The 12571-nt window shown below is 32.6% G+C and overlaps 1 protein-coding gene across 1 annotated transcript in view; it reads left to right on the top strand.

The window, feature by feature from the left end:
- The window catches only part of ATP11B (ATPase, class VI, type 11B), a 94575-nt gene that overhangs the window by 45499 nt on the left and 36505 nt on the right, over window positions 1-12571 (top strand). Inside the window, exons 13-16 of the mRNA XM_008572235.1 lie at window positions 3093-3274; window positions 5020-5223; window positions 9927-10080; window positions 11349-11451. Of these exons, the coding sequence (XP_008570457.1) occupies window positions 3093-3274; window positions 5020-5223; window positions 9927-10080; window positions 11349-11451 (643 nt within the window). The remainder of the gene's footprint in view (window positions 1-3092; window positions 3275-5019; window positions 5224-9926; window positions 10081-11348; window positions 11452-12571) is intronic.

Raw genomic sequence — 12571 nt, 5'->3', positions numbered from 1 at the left:
TTCTTCTAGTAGTTTCATAGTTTCAGGTCTTAAGTTTAGGTCTCTGATCCACTTTGAGTTGGTTTTTGTGAATGGTGAGAGATAAGTGTCTAATTTCAATCTTCTGCATGTGGATATCCAGTTTTCCCAGCACCATTTATTGAAGAGGCAGTTCTTTCCCCACTGTATATTCTTGGCACCTTTGCTGAAAATAAGTTGGCTATAAATGTGTGGGTTTATTTCTGGGATATCTATTCTGTTCCATTGTCCTATTTGCCTATTTTTATGCCAGTATCATGCTGTTTTGGTTACTATAATTTTATAGTATATTTTGAAGTCAGGAAGTGTGATGTCTCCAACTTTGTTCTTTTTGTTCAAGATTGCTTTAGCCGTATGGGGTCTTTTGTGGTTCCATACAAATTTTAAGATTGTTTTTTTCTATTTCTGTGAAGAATGTCATCAGTATTTTGACAGGGATTGCATTGAATGTGTAGATTGCTTTGGGTAATATGGACATTTTGATTATGTTAATTCTTCCAACCCAGGAAAATGGGATATCTTTCCATTTATTTGTGTCCTTTTTGATATTTTTCACCAGTGTTTTATGGTTTTCATTGTAGAGGTCTTTCACCTCCTTGGTAAAATTGACTCCTAGGTGTTTCATTTTTGTTGGTAACTATTGTGAGTAGGATTTCTTGATTTCTTCTTCAGCTATTGCATTATTGGCATATAGGAAGTATCAATTTTTGTGTGTGGATTTTGTATCCTGCCACTATAATGAATTCATTTTTTAGTGCTAGTAATTTTTTGGTTGGGTCTTAGAGTTTTCTATGTACATGGATTGTGTCACTGACTTTTTCCTTTCCAATTGGGAAGCCCTTTATTTCTTTCTCTTGCCTTATTATCCTGGCTAGAACTTCTAGTACTGTGTTGAGTAAGAGTTGGGAAAGTTGGCATCCTGGTTCCAGATCTTACAGGAAAAGCCTCCAATTTTTGTCCATTCAGTGTCATATTAGTTGTGGGTTTGTTGTATGTGGCCTTTATTATGTTGAGTTACATTCTGTCTAAACCTAATTTATTGAGTGTTTTTATCATGAAGCAGTGTTGGACTTTATCAAATGCTTTGTCTACATCTATTGAAATGATCATATTTTTTTTTCCTTCCTGTTGATATGATGTATCATGTTTATTGATTTGTGTATGTTGAACCATCCTTACATCCCTGGGATGAATCTGACTTAGTCATGGTGAATGATATTTTTAATGTGTTATTGGATTCTGTTTGCTAGTATTCTGAGGATTATCGGATCTGTGTTCATTAGGGATATTGGTCTATAGTTTTCTTTTTTGGTTGTGTCTTTTTTCCAGTTTAGGTATAAGGATAATACTGGCTTTATAGAATGAGTTTGGAAGTATTCTCTCCCCTTCAATTTTTTGGAAGCGTTTGAGAAGAATTGGTGTTAGTTCTTCTTTAACTGTTTGGTAGAATTCAGCAGTGAAACAGTCTTATTACTGCTTCAATTTCATTACTCATTATTGGTCTGTTTAGGTTTTCTAGTTCTTCATGATTTAACTTTGGTAAGTTGTTTGTGTTCAGGAATTTATCTATTTCTTCTAGGTTTTCCAGTTTGTTCGCACATAGTCGTTTGTAGTAGTCTCCTATGATCCTTTGTATTTCTGTGGTATCTGATCTGATCTCCTTTTTTGTTTCTGATTTTTATTTGAGTTGTCTCTCTTTTTTCTTCATTAGTCTAGCTAAAATTTATCACTTTTGTTTATCTTTTGGAAAAATAAACTCTATGTTTCATCAGTCTTTCGTATTTTTTTTTAAGTCACTAATTCATTTATTTCTGGTCTGATCTTTGTTATTTCTCTCGTACTACTGATTTTGGGTTTGTTCTTGTTTTTCCAGCTCCTTGAGGTATAATGTCAGGTTGTTTATTTGAAGTCTTTCTTCTTTTTTGATGTAGGCATTTATTCCTGTAAATTCTCTAGAAATGCTTTTGGTATATCCTATAGGTTCTGATATGTTGTGTTTTCATTTTCATTTGTCTCCAGGAAAGGAATGTCACTATTTAGAAATCTGCTAAATAGTGTCATATGTTTTTTTAAAATCTACTCTTTCGAAGTTCTGTTATTAGAAAATTTATAGCGTGGTTTTCTGAGGAAAATGTATAGCAAGTAAAGAACTTTTATTAAACCTTTTACATTTAGATACCAACTTTTAGAGATTAACACCATGAGGAAAATTTGAGCCTAGTAGAATCTGATAATCAAATATATATTCCTAAGTGTTGTGTAATTCTAATTCACTGGTAAAGGTATAATGAGGTTATTTAAAATCATTCATTTTTTTAGATCTAGAAAGTATTCTTTATTTGGTAAATGGCCATTTTACTTTTTTTTTTTTTAAAGGTGACCGGTAAGGGGATCTTAACCCTTGACTTGGTGTTGTCAGCACCATGCTCACCCAGTGAGCTAACCGGCCATCCCTATATGAGATCCGAACCCATGGCCTTGGTGTTAAATGAGCACCATACTCTCCCGAGTGAGCCACAGGCCAGCCCGGCCATTTTACAATTTGAATGGCAAATTTTGTCATTGAAAATGACAAATGACAATGAAACCTCCAGATATTATGATCTCATTTACTTAAAAAAAAAAAAGACAAAAAAATCTTCCTTTCAAAGTAGGTAAAAGTGTATTTGTAAATTATAGTGGGGGAGTAGAACCTGGATCTGTCTCTCTCAACAATCCTGAAGGTACCATTATAAAACTTTCTGTCTTTACATATAACACGGTTTGAAACTACAAATAAGATAGTCTTTATGATCCTTTCTAGGCTCTAACATTCTACAATTCAATGACCATAATCATTTTCAGCAACTTTTTAAGAACTCTTCAGAAGTTGAACAACCTATGATAATATGTGTTCTATAACTCAGATCACTAGGGTTTGGTGACCATTTATTTCCTGTTACTAGATGATAGAACTTTTTAAATGATTTGTTATTGATTTTTGGTAAGGGATTCTCAGTTTATTTCAATGACTTCTTGATTTTCTGTAATTTGTGTTTGGTTTTTGTCTTTAATTTTGTTTTGTTTTGTTTTAGAAAGGGCTCCGAACTCTGTGTATAGCCTATAGACAGTTAACATCTAAAGAGTATGAGGAAATAAATAGATGCTTATTTGAAGCCAGGACCGCCTTGCAGCAACGGGAAGAGAAATTGGCAGATGCCTTCCAGGTCGTAGAAAAAGACTTGACATTACTTGGAGCTACAGCAGTGGAAGATAGGTAAGTATCAGAAAAATAAGAAATATCATTTTTCTCTCATATGAATTTTTCTAGCCAAATGTTCCTAGTATATGCCATAAATTCTATTTATTAACATCCTATAATAACTTAATATACTTAAAATCAATATAAGTAAAGCCTCATTTTTCCCAGTCAGTATATATAATTTTTATTCTAGTCAGATATCTGAAATAGATGAAGGAAACCAGCTATTGTAGTTTTCTCGTAAGCTTGAATTTTTAGAATACTTCTCAGCGTGCCATACAAAGACTTTAAGCACCTGCTTAATTTTCCAGCCTCACCTCCCACCACTGTTCGTCTCACTTTATGTTTCAACAATACTGAACTGTTTGTAGTTCTCCTCTGCACACCAACTTTAGTTTAAACTATTCTATTTTATGTCTTTGTTCTTTGGCAAGGGTGTGCTTTCTGCCTTGATGGATCTTCCCTTCCCTATCCATCTGTGAATACCTATTTATAAACTATAGCTCAGATATCCAGTAAGACCTTTCCTGACACCAAACAGTATTAAAAATTCTCTTCCTTGTGATGTCTCGGAATTTTGTAGGTAATTTTGTTGTTGTCCTTAGAACTATATTATAATTATTTGGGGGTTTTGTTTTGTTTTTTGACCTTAAAATTTCTATTCTTGTCTCGGAATTTTGTAGGTAATTTTGTTGTTGTCCTTAGAACTATATTATAATTATTTGGGGTTTTTGTTTTGTTTTGTTTTTTGACCTTAAAATTTCTATTCTTTTTTTTTATATTGAAATGCATTGATTATACATATTTATGGGGCACAGAATTATTTTTCAATACATGTATATACAATTTATGATGAGCAGATCTGGATAATTAGCATATTCATCACTGGAAAACTTAATCTTGTCCTTGTGATGTGAACATTTGATCTCCTCTCTTCTAGCCATTTGATAATATGCAGTAAATTATTGTTAATTTTAGATGCCTAGCTCAATTGTACACCAATAGAACTTACTTTTCCCATGTAGCTATAATTTTGTGTCCATTAAGCATGTCTCTCACTATTTCCCCTCCCACTTCCCTTTCCCGTCTCTAGTAAGATTTTCTCCTCTGTAAGCCTATGAATTCTGTGACATCCTTTTATTCTTTGTCTTTGTCCCCCAGTATCTACCTCAATGTCTCTTTCACAGTTTCTTGAATTAAATTGAGTTCTGTAAATTAAATTGAATTCTACAAAGTAAGATTTTTATGTTTTCATTTTCCCCTAGATCTAAGACTGTTTGCATGTTTCTTTAATCTAGGTGTTTATTTACTTTTCAGTTGTCTTCATGAGATTTTTGAGATTCACCTGAACTTATGTAGTCCTTTATTTTCCACAGTCTGATTTTCAAACTATATGGGTGATTTGAGAAATTTTCTTATTAAAAAAAATATATAATTCTGATTGAAATTTAAGACTGCCTAATAAAATAGGAGTTTATGAATACTATATAGTTTGGTCTGATAAAAATCAGCTTTGAAAATATACTCTTAAAATATGACATTTTAGATTTTAATTGGTTGATTTTTATGTTAACCAGATGATTGCAAATCTGTTTATACTTGTTTTTTCCCAATGGGAGAAAATTTCAGCTATATTGCTATACTTTAACATTCCTAGGTCAAGGAATCCAGAATTTACCTTACATATACTATGTGGTTTATACTTAACATACAGTCAGAAAAGTATTCTCTACTGTCAACTTTGTTTCTTTTATTTTCAGACTACAAGATAAAGTTCGAGAAACTATTGAAGCATTGAGAATGGCTGGTATCAAAGTATGGGTACTTACTGGAGATAAACATGAAACAGCTGTTAGTGTGAGCTTATCATGTGGACATTTTCATCGAACCATGAACATCCTTGAACTTATAAACCAGAAATCAGACAGTGAATGTGCTGAACAATTGAGGCAGCTTGCCAGAAGGTGAGAATATAGATATATAAGTCATACAGTTTCAGGGGTCAGCAAACTATGGCCAACAAGCCAAACACAGCCCACTGCCACTGCCTGCTTTTTGTAAGCTCATGAGCTAAAAGTAGATTTTATATTTTTTGATGGATGAAAAAGAACCCAAAAAAGATAATATTTCATGACAAGAAAATTATATGAAATTCATATTTCATTGTCTGTAAATAAAGTTTGGTTGGTATACAACCACATTTGTTTACCTACTATGAATGACTGTTTTTGCACTACAGCTCCAGAGTTGAGCAGTCAAAACAGAGACCTTATGAAATACTCTTTATCACTTCATACTCTGCTTGGTACATTACAACTGGACAGTTACAACTGGACAGTGTTTTGAGTGCTACACAGCACCGTATTGTGATATTTTATCATTTCTTATTGTCAGTATGTAGCCATCATATCAAAAGAAGAGAAACATAGACTTTAATATCACACTTTTAAGGCACAGTAGTGGGAATTATTTTATCATAGAATTAGATAGCAAAGCATTGTTTACTATGCAGTGATATTTTAGCTGTACTACCTGTTTGAAAAGACATTTTCAAAGGTGAATTATAAAATCTCATTATAAATATAGTTCTATTATATTGAAATTTAAAGTCTCATTAGTGATCAGCAGTAGAAGATGAACATTTGAAGTCAATTTTGATGGTAGAGAACATTAACTTTGAATCCACATTAAGCAAAATATTATTCCTCCCTCCAAAAGATTTCCATTCTTCTCATTAGTGGACTTCTATATTATAAAAAATATATACTCAATTATTATTACATTTTTAACTTAGTCAATACAAATTTTGTTGAAATTCCTTTTCTCTCTTAGTAAATAAATACCTGTGTAACATCCTCAATTTTGCCTCTTGGCCCATAGAGCCTAAACTTGAAATATTTACTATCTGGTCCTTTACAGAAGACATTTGCTGACCTCTAATCTTGTTTGCATGACCAAACTGGGAAATTAATCTCCATTTTACTATTCAAAGATTATTTCATAAGAATTTATACTCTAAATTCAGACTGTTTTATAAATCTGTTTTTTTACAGGCAGATCATATTTATTTGGCTGCCCCCATTTAACACAATCTAATTTTTTGTGATAAATGAAGGAGTAAGTACTTCTTCAGTGTGAGCATGAGGACTGCTTGCATGTAGGCATATTAAGTCTATATTAAGTCTCCTGTACGTACCTATCATTTGCAGTCTTGTGATACTAACGTAGAAAAAACAAACACAAAAAGACAACGCCATAGTTGTTAATTACATTCAATGTTTTATATTTGTTACGTAAGCATTGATGTGGTACTAACTCTGGATTCCATCAAAGAAAAACTTACTTAAGCATTCTAAAAAGGGAGTACAACTGTCAGAAGGGTCTTGAGTGCAAAAAAGGTGATTGATTTAGTTACTGTAATTATATTACAGTTTCAGAGCAGTGTCAACAGCGTTGTGGCTGCTTAAACATTTAAGTACCATAACGTCAAAGAGAATTTCCTAAAACATAGAAATTAATTGCTCAGAATTGTTTACTTTATTCATGCCTTCTAAAATACTTTCCTGATTATAAAAGTAATACATGTGTACTTGAAAAATACTGAAAGTTATGAAGAAGGTTAATAATACAGCCATCTAAAGATAATTATTATTTGCATTTTAGCATATTTGTCTTCTGTATATGTACTTTTAATGAATATGTTACGATCATTGGTATTGTTCATTTCCCTTTTTGTACAAAATCTATATTATATAAGTGAGGACTACTAATTATTATTTGCATTTTAGCATATTTGTCTTCTGTATATGTACTTTTAATGAATATGTTATGATCATTGGTATTGTTCATTTCCCTTTTTGTACAAAATCTATATTATATAAGTGAGGACTACACCCTTAAAGTGGATTTTAGGCTTGCTATCTAAGTCCATTTGTACTGTTAACAAAATATCTGAGATTGAATAATTTATAAAGAACAGAAGTTATTGCTTACCGTTCTGGAGACTGAGAAGTTCACAATCAAGATGCTGACGGGTTGGGTGGTGAGGGCTGCTCCCAGCTTCCAAGATGGCGCCTTGTTGCTGCATCCTCTGGAGGGGAGGAATGGTGTGCCCACACACTGCAAAAGGGAAAGAGGGTGTGAGAGAGGGTGAATTCTCTCTGAAGCCTCTTTCATCAGAGCAGTAATCCATTCATGAGGGCAGAGCCCTTATGACTTAATCATATCCCCAGAGGTCCTAGTTCTAATAAATTCCCCCATAGTGGGGATTTTCAACGTGAGTTTTAGAGGAGATGCCACATTCAAACCATAGCACTTTCCATGTGAAATTTATATTTTAGAGTTATATGGTTTTGATGGAATACATTTTCTGAGATACCATATAAGTCAATAGGGTTTTTGGTTTACAGGCTTTCAGGAAGTATTTATTCTAAAGATCTTCATAAAAGTCTTGCGTAGAGCAAAGAATTCCATACTTTTGAAAGCTTTAGTTTATATAGCCATTCCTTCACAAACATATATTGTCTCCTGTCTAGGTATTTGGAACGTGGAGTCATATAAGATGTGTTGTTTACTCTCAAAGTACTTACAGGGTATAGGGAAAACAGAGAAGTAAATACATTGTCATAGACCAATTGTAACTGAGGCAAGAACAGAAGCTGTGGGAGGACAGAAGAGGGAAACTTAGCCTAGACCAGGGGTATCAGGGAGAGCTCTGGAAGAACTGAAAGATGTGTTGCCTCTTGAAAGAGGATATGTTAACTGGACAGAGTAACACCAAGAAGCAAAGGGGGCAGTGTGTATAAATTCTCAGAGCTAGTAGAGAGGCTTATTCACAGAATTAATAGTAAAGTGTGTCCAGAAAATGGAATAGGTGGGAGAGGGTATAGAGAGAGTAATGAGACATGAGGCTACAGAGACAAGCAGGTGCTACCCACTATGTGCCAGAACTGTAGTGCATTTCTGTTTCTTAAATATTATCCCTTAGATTGTGAGATCATAATATGATAATTTATGAAGCCTGTTCAGAGGAACACCTAATTTAGTGTGCCTTGGGAAAGTTCCCTAGGACAACTGATCTGATCTGTCCCACTCTTGGCTGCAACCACTTCTTTGGAAGCATGTTGCTCAAGCAGTGCTTAGGACAGGCTGCAGACATCGGAGGTAGCACAGGTTGCTAAGTAAAGTTTGGTGAATAGGAAAGAAAACAGTCAATGTAGGCGTTGATTTCAGACATTGGAGAATTAATAAAGAAGAGAAAAACACATTTTTTTAAATTTTATGGTGCTTACCCATGCTACCAAGACATTTTAATATACCAGAGTATCCTATGTTGCATACATTCCTATAATTAATAACTGCAGCCAGTGAAAATAATTATAGTACAACACAGAGTGATTAGGCATGCTATGAAAGACATCCTTTTAACTTTTGAAAGTGTGTTTCTGTTATAAGACTAAAGTCTATCAGTATCAGTTTATGTTTATCTTTTTTAGCTTGTTGCTCATTTAATAGTCTCACTTCTGATTTAACAATGGAGGGATAGAGCTGTCTGGTTAGCTCAGTTAGTTAGAGTACAGTGTTATAACATCAAGGTCAAGGGTTCAGATCTCCATACTGGCCAGCTGTCAATAAATAAATAAATAAATAAAAATGGAGGGATATTTCTCAATAGCAGAATCTGCTATACTGTAAACCTGTACTTTCCTTGTGGTATATGTAGCACTGTCCTACATATATCACAAGGCAAGTACTACCCTGAGTGCTGGCATTCAACAACATAAAGGAGCTTGCACTAGAACGTAAATCTGTGTACTACTTCCTTATCAAGAAAGTCTTAATTAGCAAAGGAGAATAGGGAGAGAAGAGTTGAGCAAAATGGTGTGGTAGTGATACAATTGATTTGCAAACTGATGCAAGCTCCTTATGTCTTCCTTGCAACAAATAGTGTGCCCATCTGCTAGTAGTCAGACCATACTTTTAATAGCGCTTGTGTAGCATATGTCCACTAGTGAGGGTATTATCCGTGTTCCACTGTAACAATATCTGGTGTTACAATCCATTACAGAGGTTAATATCTAAAACTTTTAATAGCGCTTGTGTAGCATATGTCCACTAGTGAGGGTATTATCCGTGTTCCACTGTAGCAATATCTGGTGTTACAATCCATTACAGAGGTTAATATCTAAAGACAGTACTGTTTCCTTCATTTTTTTCCTTCCTACTTACACATATGGTGAACCTAGCTCATGGATTTTCCTGAACATTCTTTATTTCATTTAATTTTTTTTTACTTAATAGGATTTACTAAATGTATAACCAATAATGTTTCTCTTTTTGTAAGACTTTTCATTCTCACAATTTGGGAGAATATCCTCATATTATTTGTTACAATTCACATTTTAGAAAATATAGTTACTGTATCTATATGTCACTTCATTGTAAAATTGAATATCATCTTTTTTATTCATCCTATCAATGACTCTCAGTTCTGCTTCATCTTAACTTCCAGGTAGTACAACTGAGTTTGTTCTTTGACATATCAGTCTTTTAATAGTAAAGTTTGTAGATGACTGGTTCATCTTTAAGTAAGAATCTTTTTCCATATGAGTATAAATAATGTGGCTTCTAAGTATCTTACAGAGGATATAATTATTTTCTCTTTCAGAATTACAGAGGATCATGTGATTCAGCATGGGCTGGTAGTAGATGGGACTAGCCTATCTCTTGCACTCAGGGAGCATGAAAAACTATTTATGGAAGTTTGTAGAAATTGTTCAGCTGTATTATGCTGTCGTATGGCACCACTACAAAAAGCAAAAGTATGTATCACTATAAAAAGTTTGTCTAAATGTCTTTATATACATAGATCTAAAATATTCTTTAAGGGAAATGCCTTACATAGTTCCATTTAATGGTATGAAGTATGTGAATCTTGCTAGATGTCAGTCACTTGCATTATGAATTTTAACTGTGTACATTAGACTTTTGGAATTCTCGAGTAAACTTAAAGATTTCAACTATTCATCATGACCTATAAGGTCTGTGATGGGCAGCAGTTTGTGATCTTGCTGAAACACAAATTTGAACTGTGATAATTAATATTACACAAGTTAGTTGCTTAGCTAGTGAAGGAGCCTAGGAGACTCTAGTTCATCAGCACCTTCAGAGTGGTTCTGTTGATCTCTGCTTATTCTTGCATTCTCATGAAGTGATCATTCTTTGTTAAAAGTGTCTATCAAGTGACAAGTAGACCTGTAGTAAAAAGTTGAAAAGCCAGCTAACTTGTGACTTGGTGCTATATACAGGAAATATTTGAATTTCACCTATCTATGATTCAAGTAAAACCTTATACAAACATTTTTTGTAACTCCATATTTGAGGTCTTAGTCTGTATCCTTCACAAATATTCTTTCCAGTGCTCACCTTAATACTGATTGTTTTACATATAGGTTTAATAAATTAGACATTCAGTTATTTTGGCTTCATGGAATTCAGTGCCTATATTATTATAATTAATGTATTCCAGTCTATGGAGACTAAAACTGGAGACCAATCAGAGCTAAGACTTAGGTTCTTTGTAAAAATTCAAAGAACTTCAAGATTAAGAATTTCAAAGAAATCTTTCTTCTGATTTTACTGAATTGAATCTTGATTGCTTTTTTAAATTTTTTAAACTTTGTTTATTACAAGAGAAAACAATTGTCTTTCCTCTGTATCAGATGAAAAGAATACCTTCTTGAGAAAGAGAAAATTTTGTCTGACAGAGTTCAATTAAGTGCAGTTTTTTTTACACAATTATTATTAAGCTTTTTAAAAAATTAAGCTGTATTTAAGATACTTGCTCCTCATAAAATTCAAAGATATGTCTGTTTTGCTATAACATTTCTGAAAGACTTTCAAAATCTTAATGTAGACATCCCCTCAAAAAATGAACCCCAGTGCATGTTAATGTCACACATAAATAAAGTTAAATTTTTTTTATTACTCCAGTGTTCTGCTACAGAGTCATTTCAGATAAATGACTTTGTATAAATACAAGAAAATTGAAATTTTATCATAAAGAACTGATTTATTGTATGTCTTTCAGGTAATAAGACTGATAAAAATCTCACCTGAGAAACCTATAACATTGGCTGTTGGTGATGGTGCTAATGATGTGAGCATGATACAAGAAGCACATGTTGGCATAGGTGATTTTTTTTTTTAACTGAACTTTTAAAGTTAGTATAATTACTTGGTGGTTTCAAATTTCCTTTTGCAGATTAAAGTTCAGTATCAAAATAAGTGAATGGAAACTAAATTCAACATGGTAGTATATCACAGTGTATCCCCATCAGAAACCTGTTATAGTTAAGCCCAGTATTTAGGATATTTTAGTTCCAAATTTTAAAGGAAATAAATACTACATTAGTGAATTTTATCTTTGCCAATTCTCCTTCATAATAAAAGTAATTTTATTCTTACATGCCATTTTGTACCTTTTAAAGGACTTTCACATATTATTTTATCATTTTAAACTCTAAGTATGTGATTTACATAGTTGCCCTTATGGTTTTAAATTCTTGTTTTAGAATGTTACTATTATTTACTTTATTTGTGAATCTAAAGATTCTGCAACACATTTTAAAGACAATTTTAGAGACAGGAAATTGCACCAAACTGTAATAAAACTATAAAATTTCAAATAGTTTTCTGATTTTAATAATCTGAGTTCTTTTCTATTTTTGCCTCAAACTTTTATTGAACTTAGAATACAAATATTATCTTATTATATTTAATTTATTAATCATTTCCTATATTTTACCCATATTCTGACCTGTCTTTTTTTATAATTTTATTTTACAAATACAGAGCAAAAGAGAAAAGTATGGGTGTGGGTTTTTTATTGGAGGATAAGATTTGAGGTAGAAGAGAGTTAGGCTATTCTCTGTTCTGAAATAGTCTCTCTAATGTCCTGTGATGGGTACTTATCAGGTCTTTTATTTCCAACATATCTCTCAAGTGTCAACTCCTTCCTCTTTGGGATAATTAACTCTTCATTTTGAAAACTTAATTTACTTTCTAATTTGTATACTGTTGTTTCCCATAAATCTTTATAACAATTCGATAACTTCCTATACCATACATTAAAGTATAAAAAAACTACAGTATTTATAACAATTCGATTCTATTATAACACACAAACCAGTGACTAGAACAGATTCAAGCATCTGGAAGTTTAGTAAATAACAAAGGAGATATTTCAAATAAATAGGGAAACAAGTTATTTAATTAAAAATATTGATAAAACTAATTAATCATTTGGGGAAA

This window comes from Galeopterus variegatus, unplaced genomic scaffold (genome assembly GCF_000696425.1).
Source record: "Galeopterus variegatus unplaced genomic scaffold, G_variegatus-3.0.2 Scaffold766, whole genome shotgun sequence".
NCBI classification, from domain to species: Eukaryota; Metazoa; Chordata; class Mammalia; order Dermoptera; family Cynocephalidae; genus Galeopterus; species Galeopterus variegatus.
The sequence above is the reverse complement of the archived record's forward strand: the minus strand, read 5'-3'. Positions and strand labels throughout refer to the sequence as shown.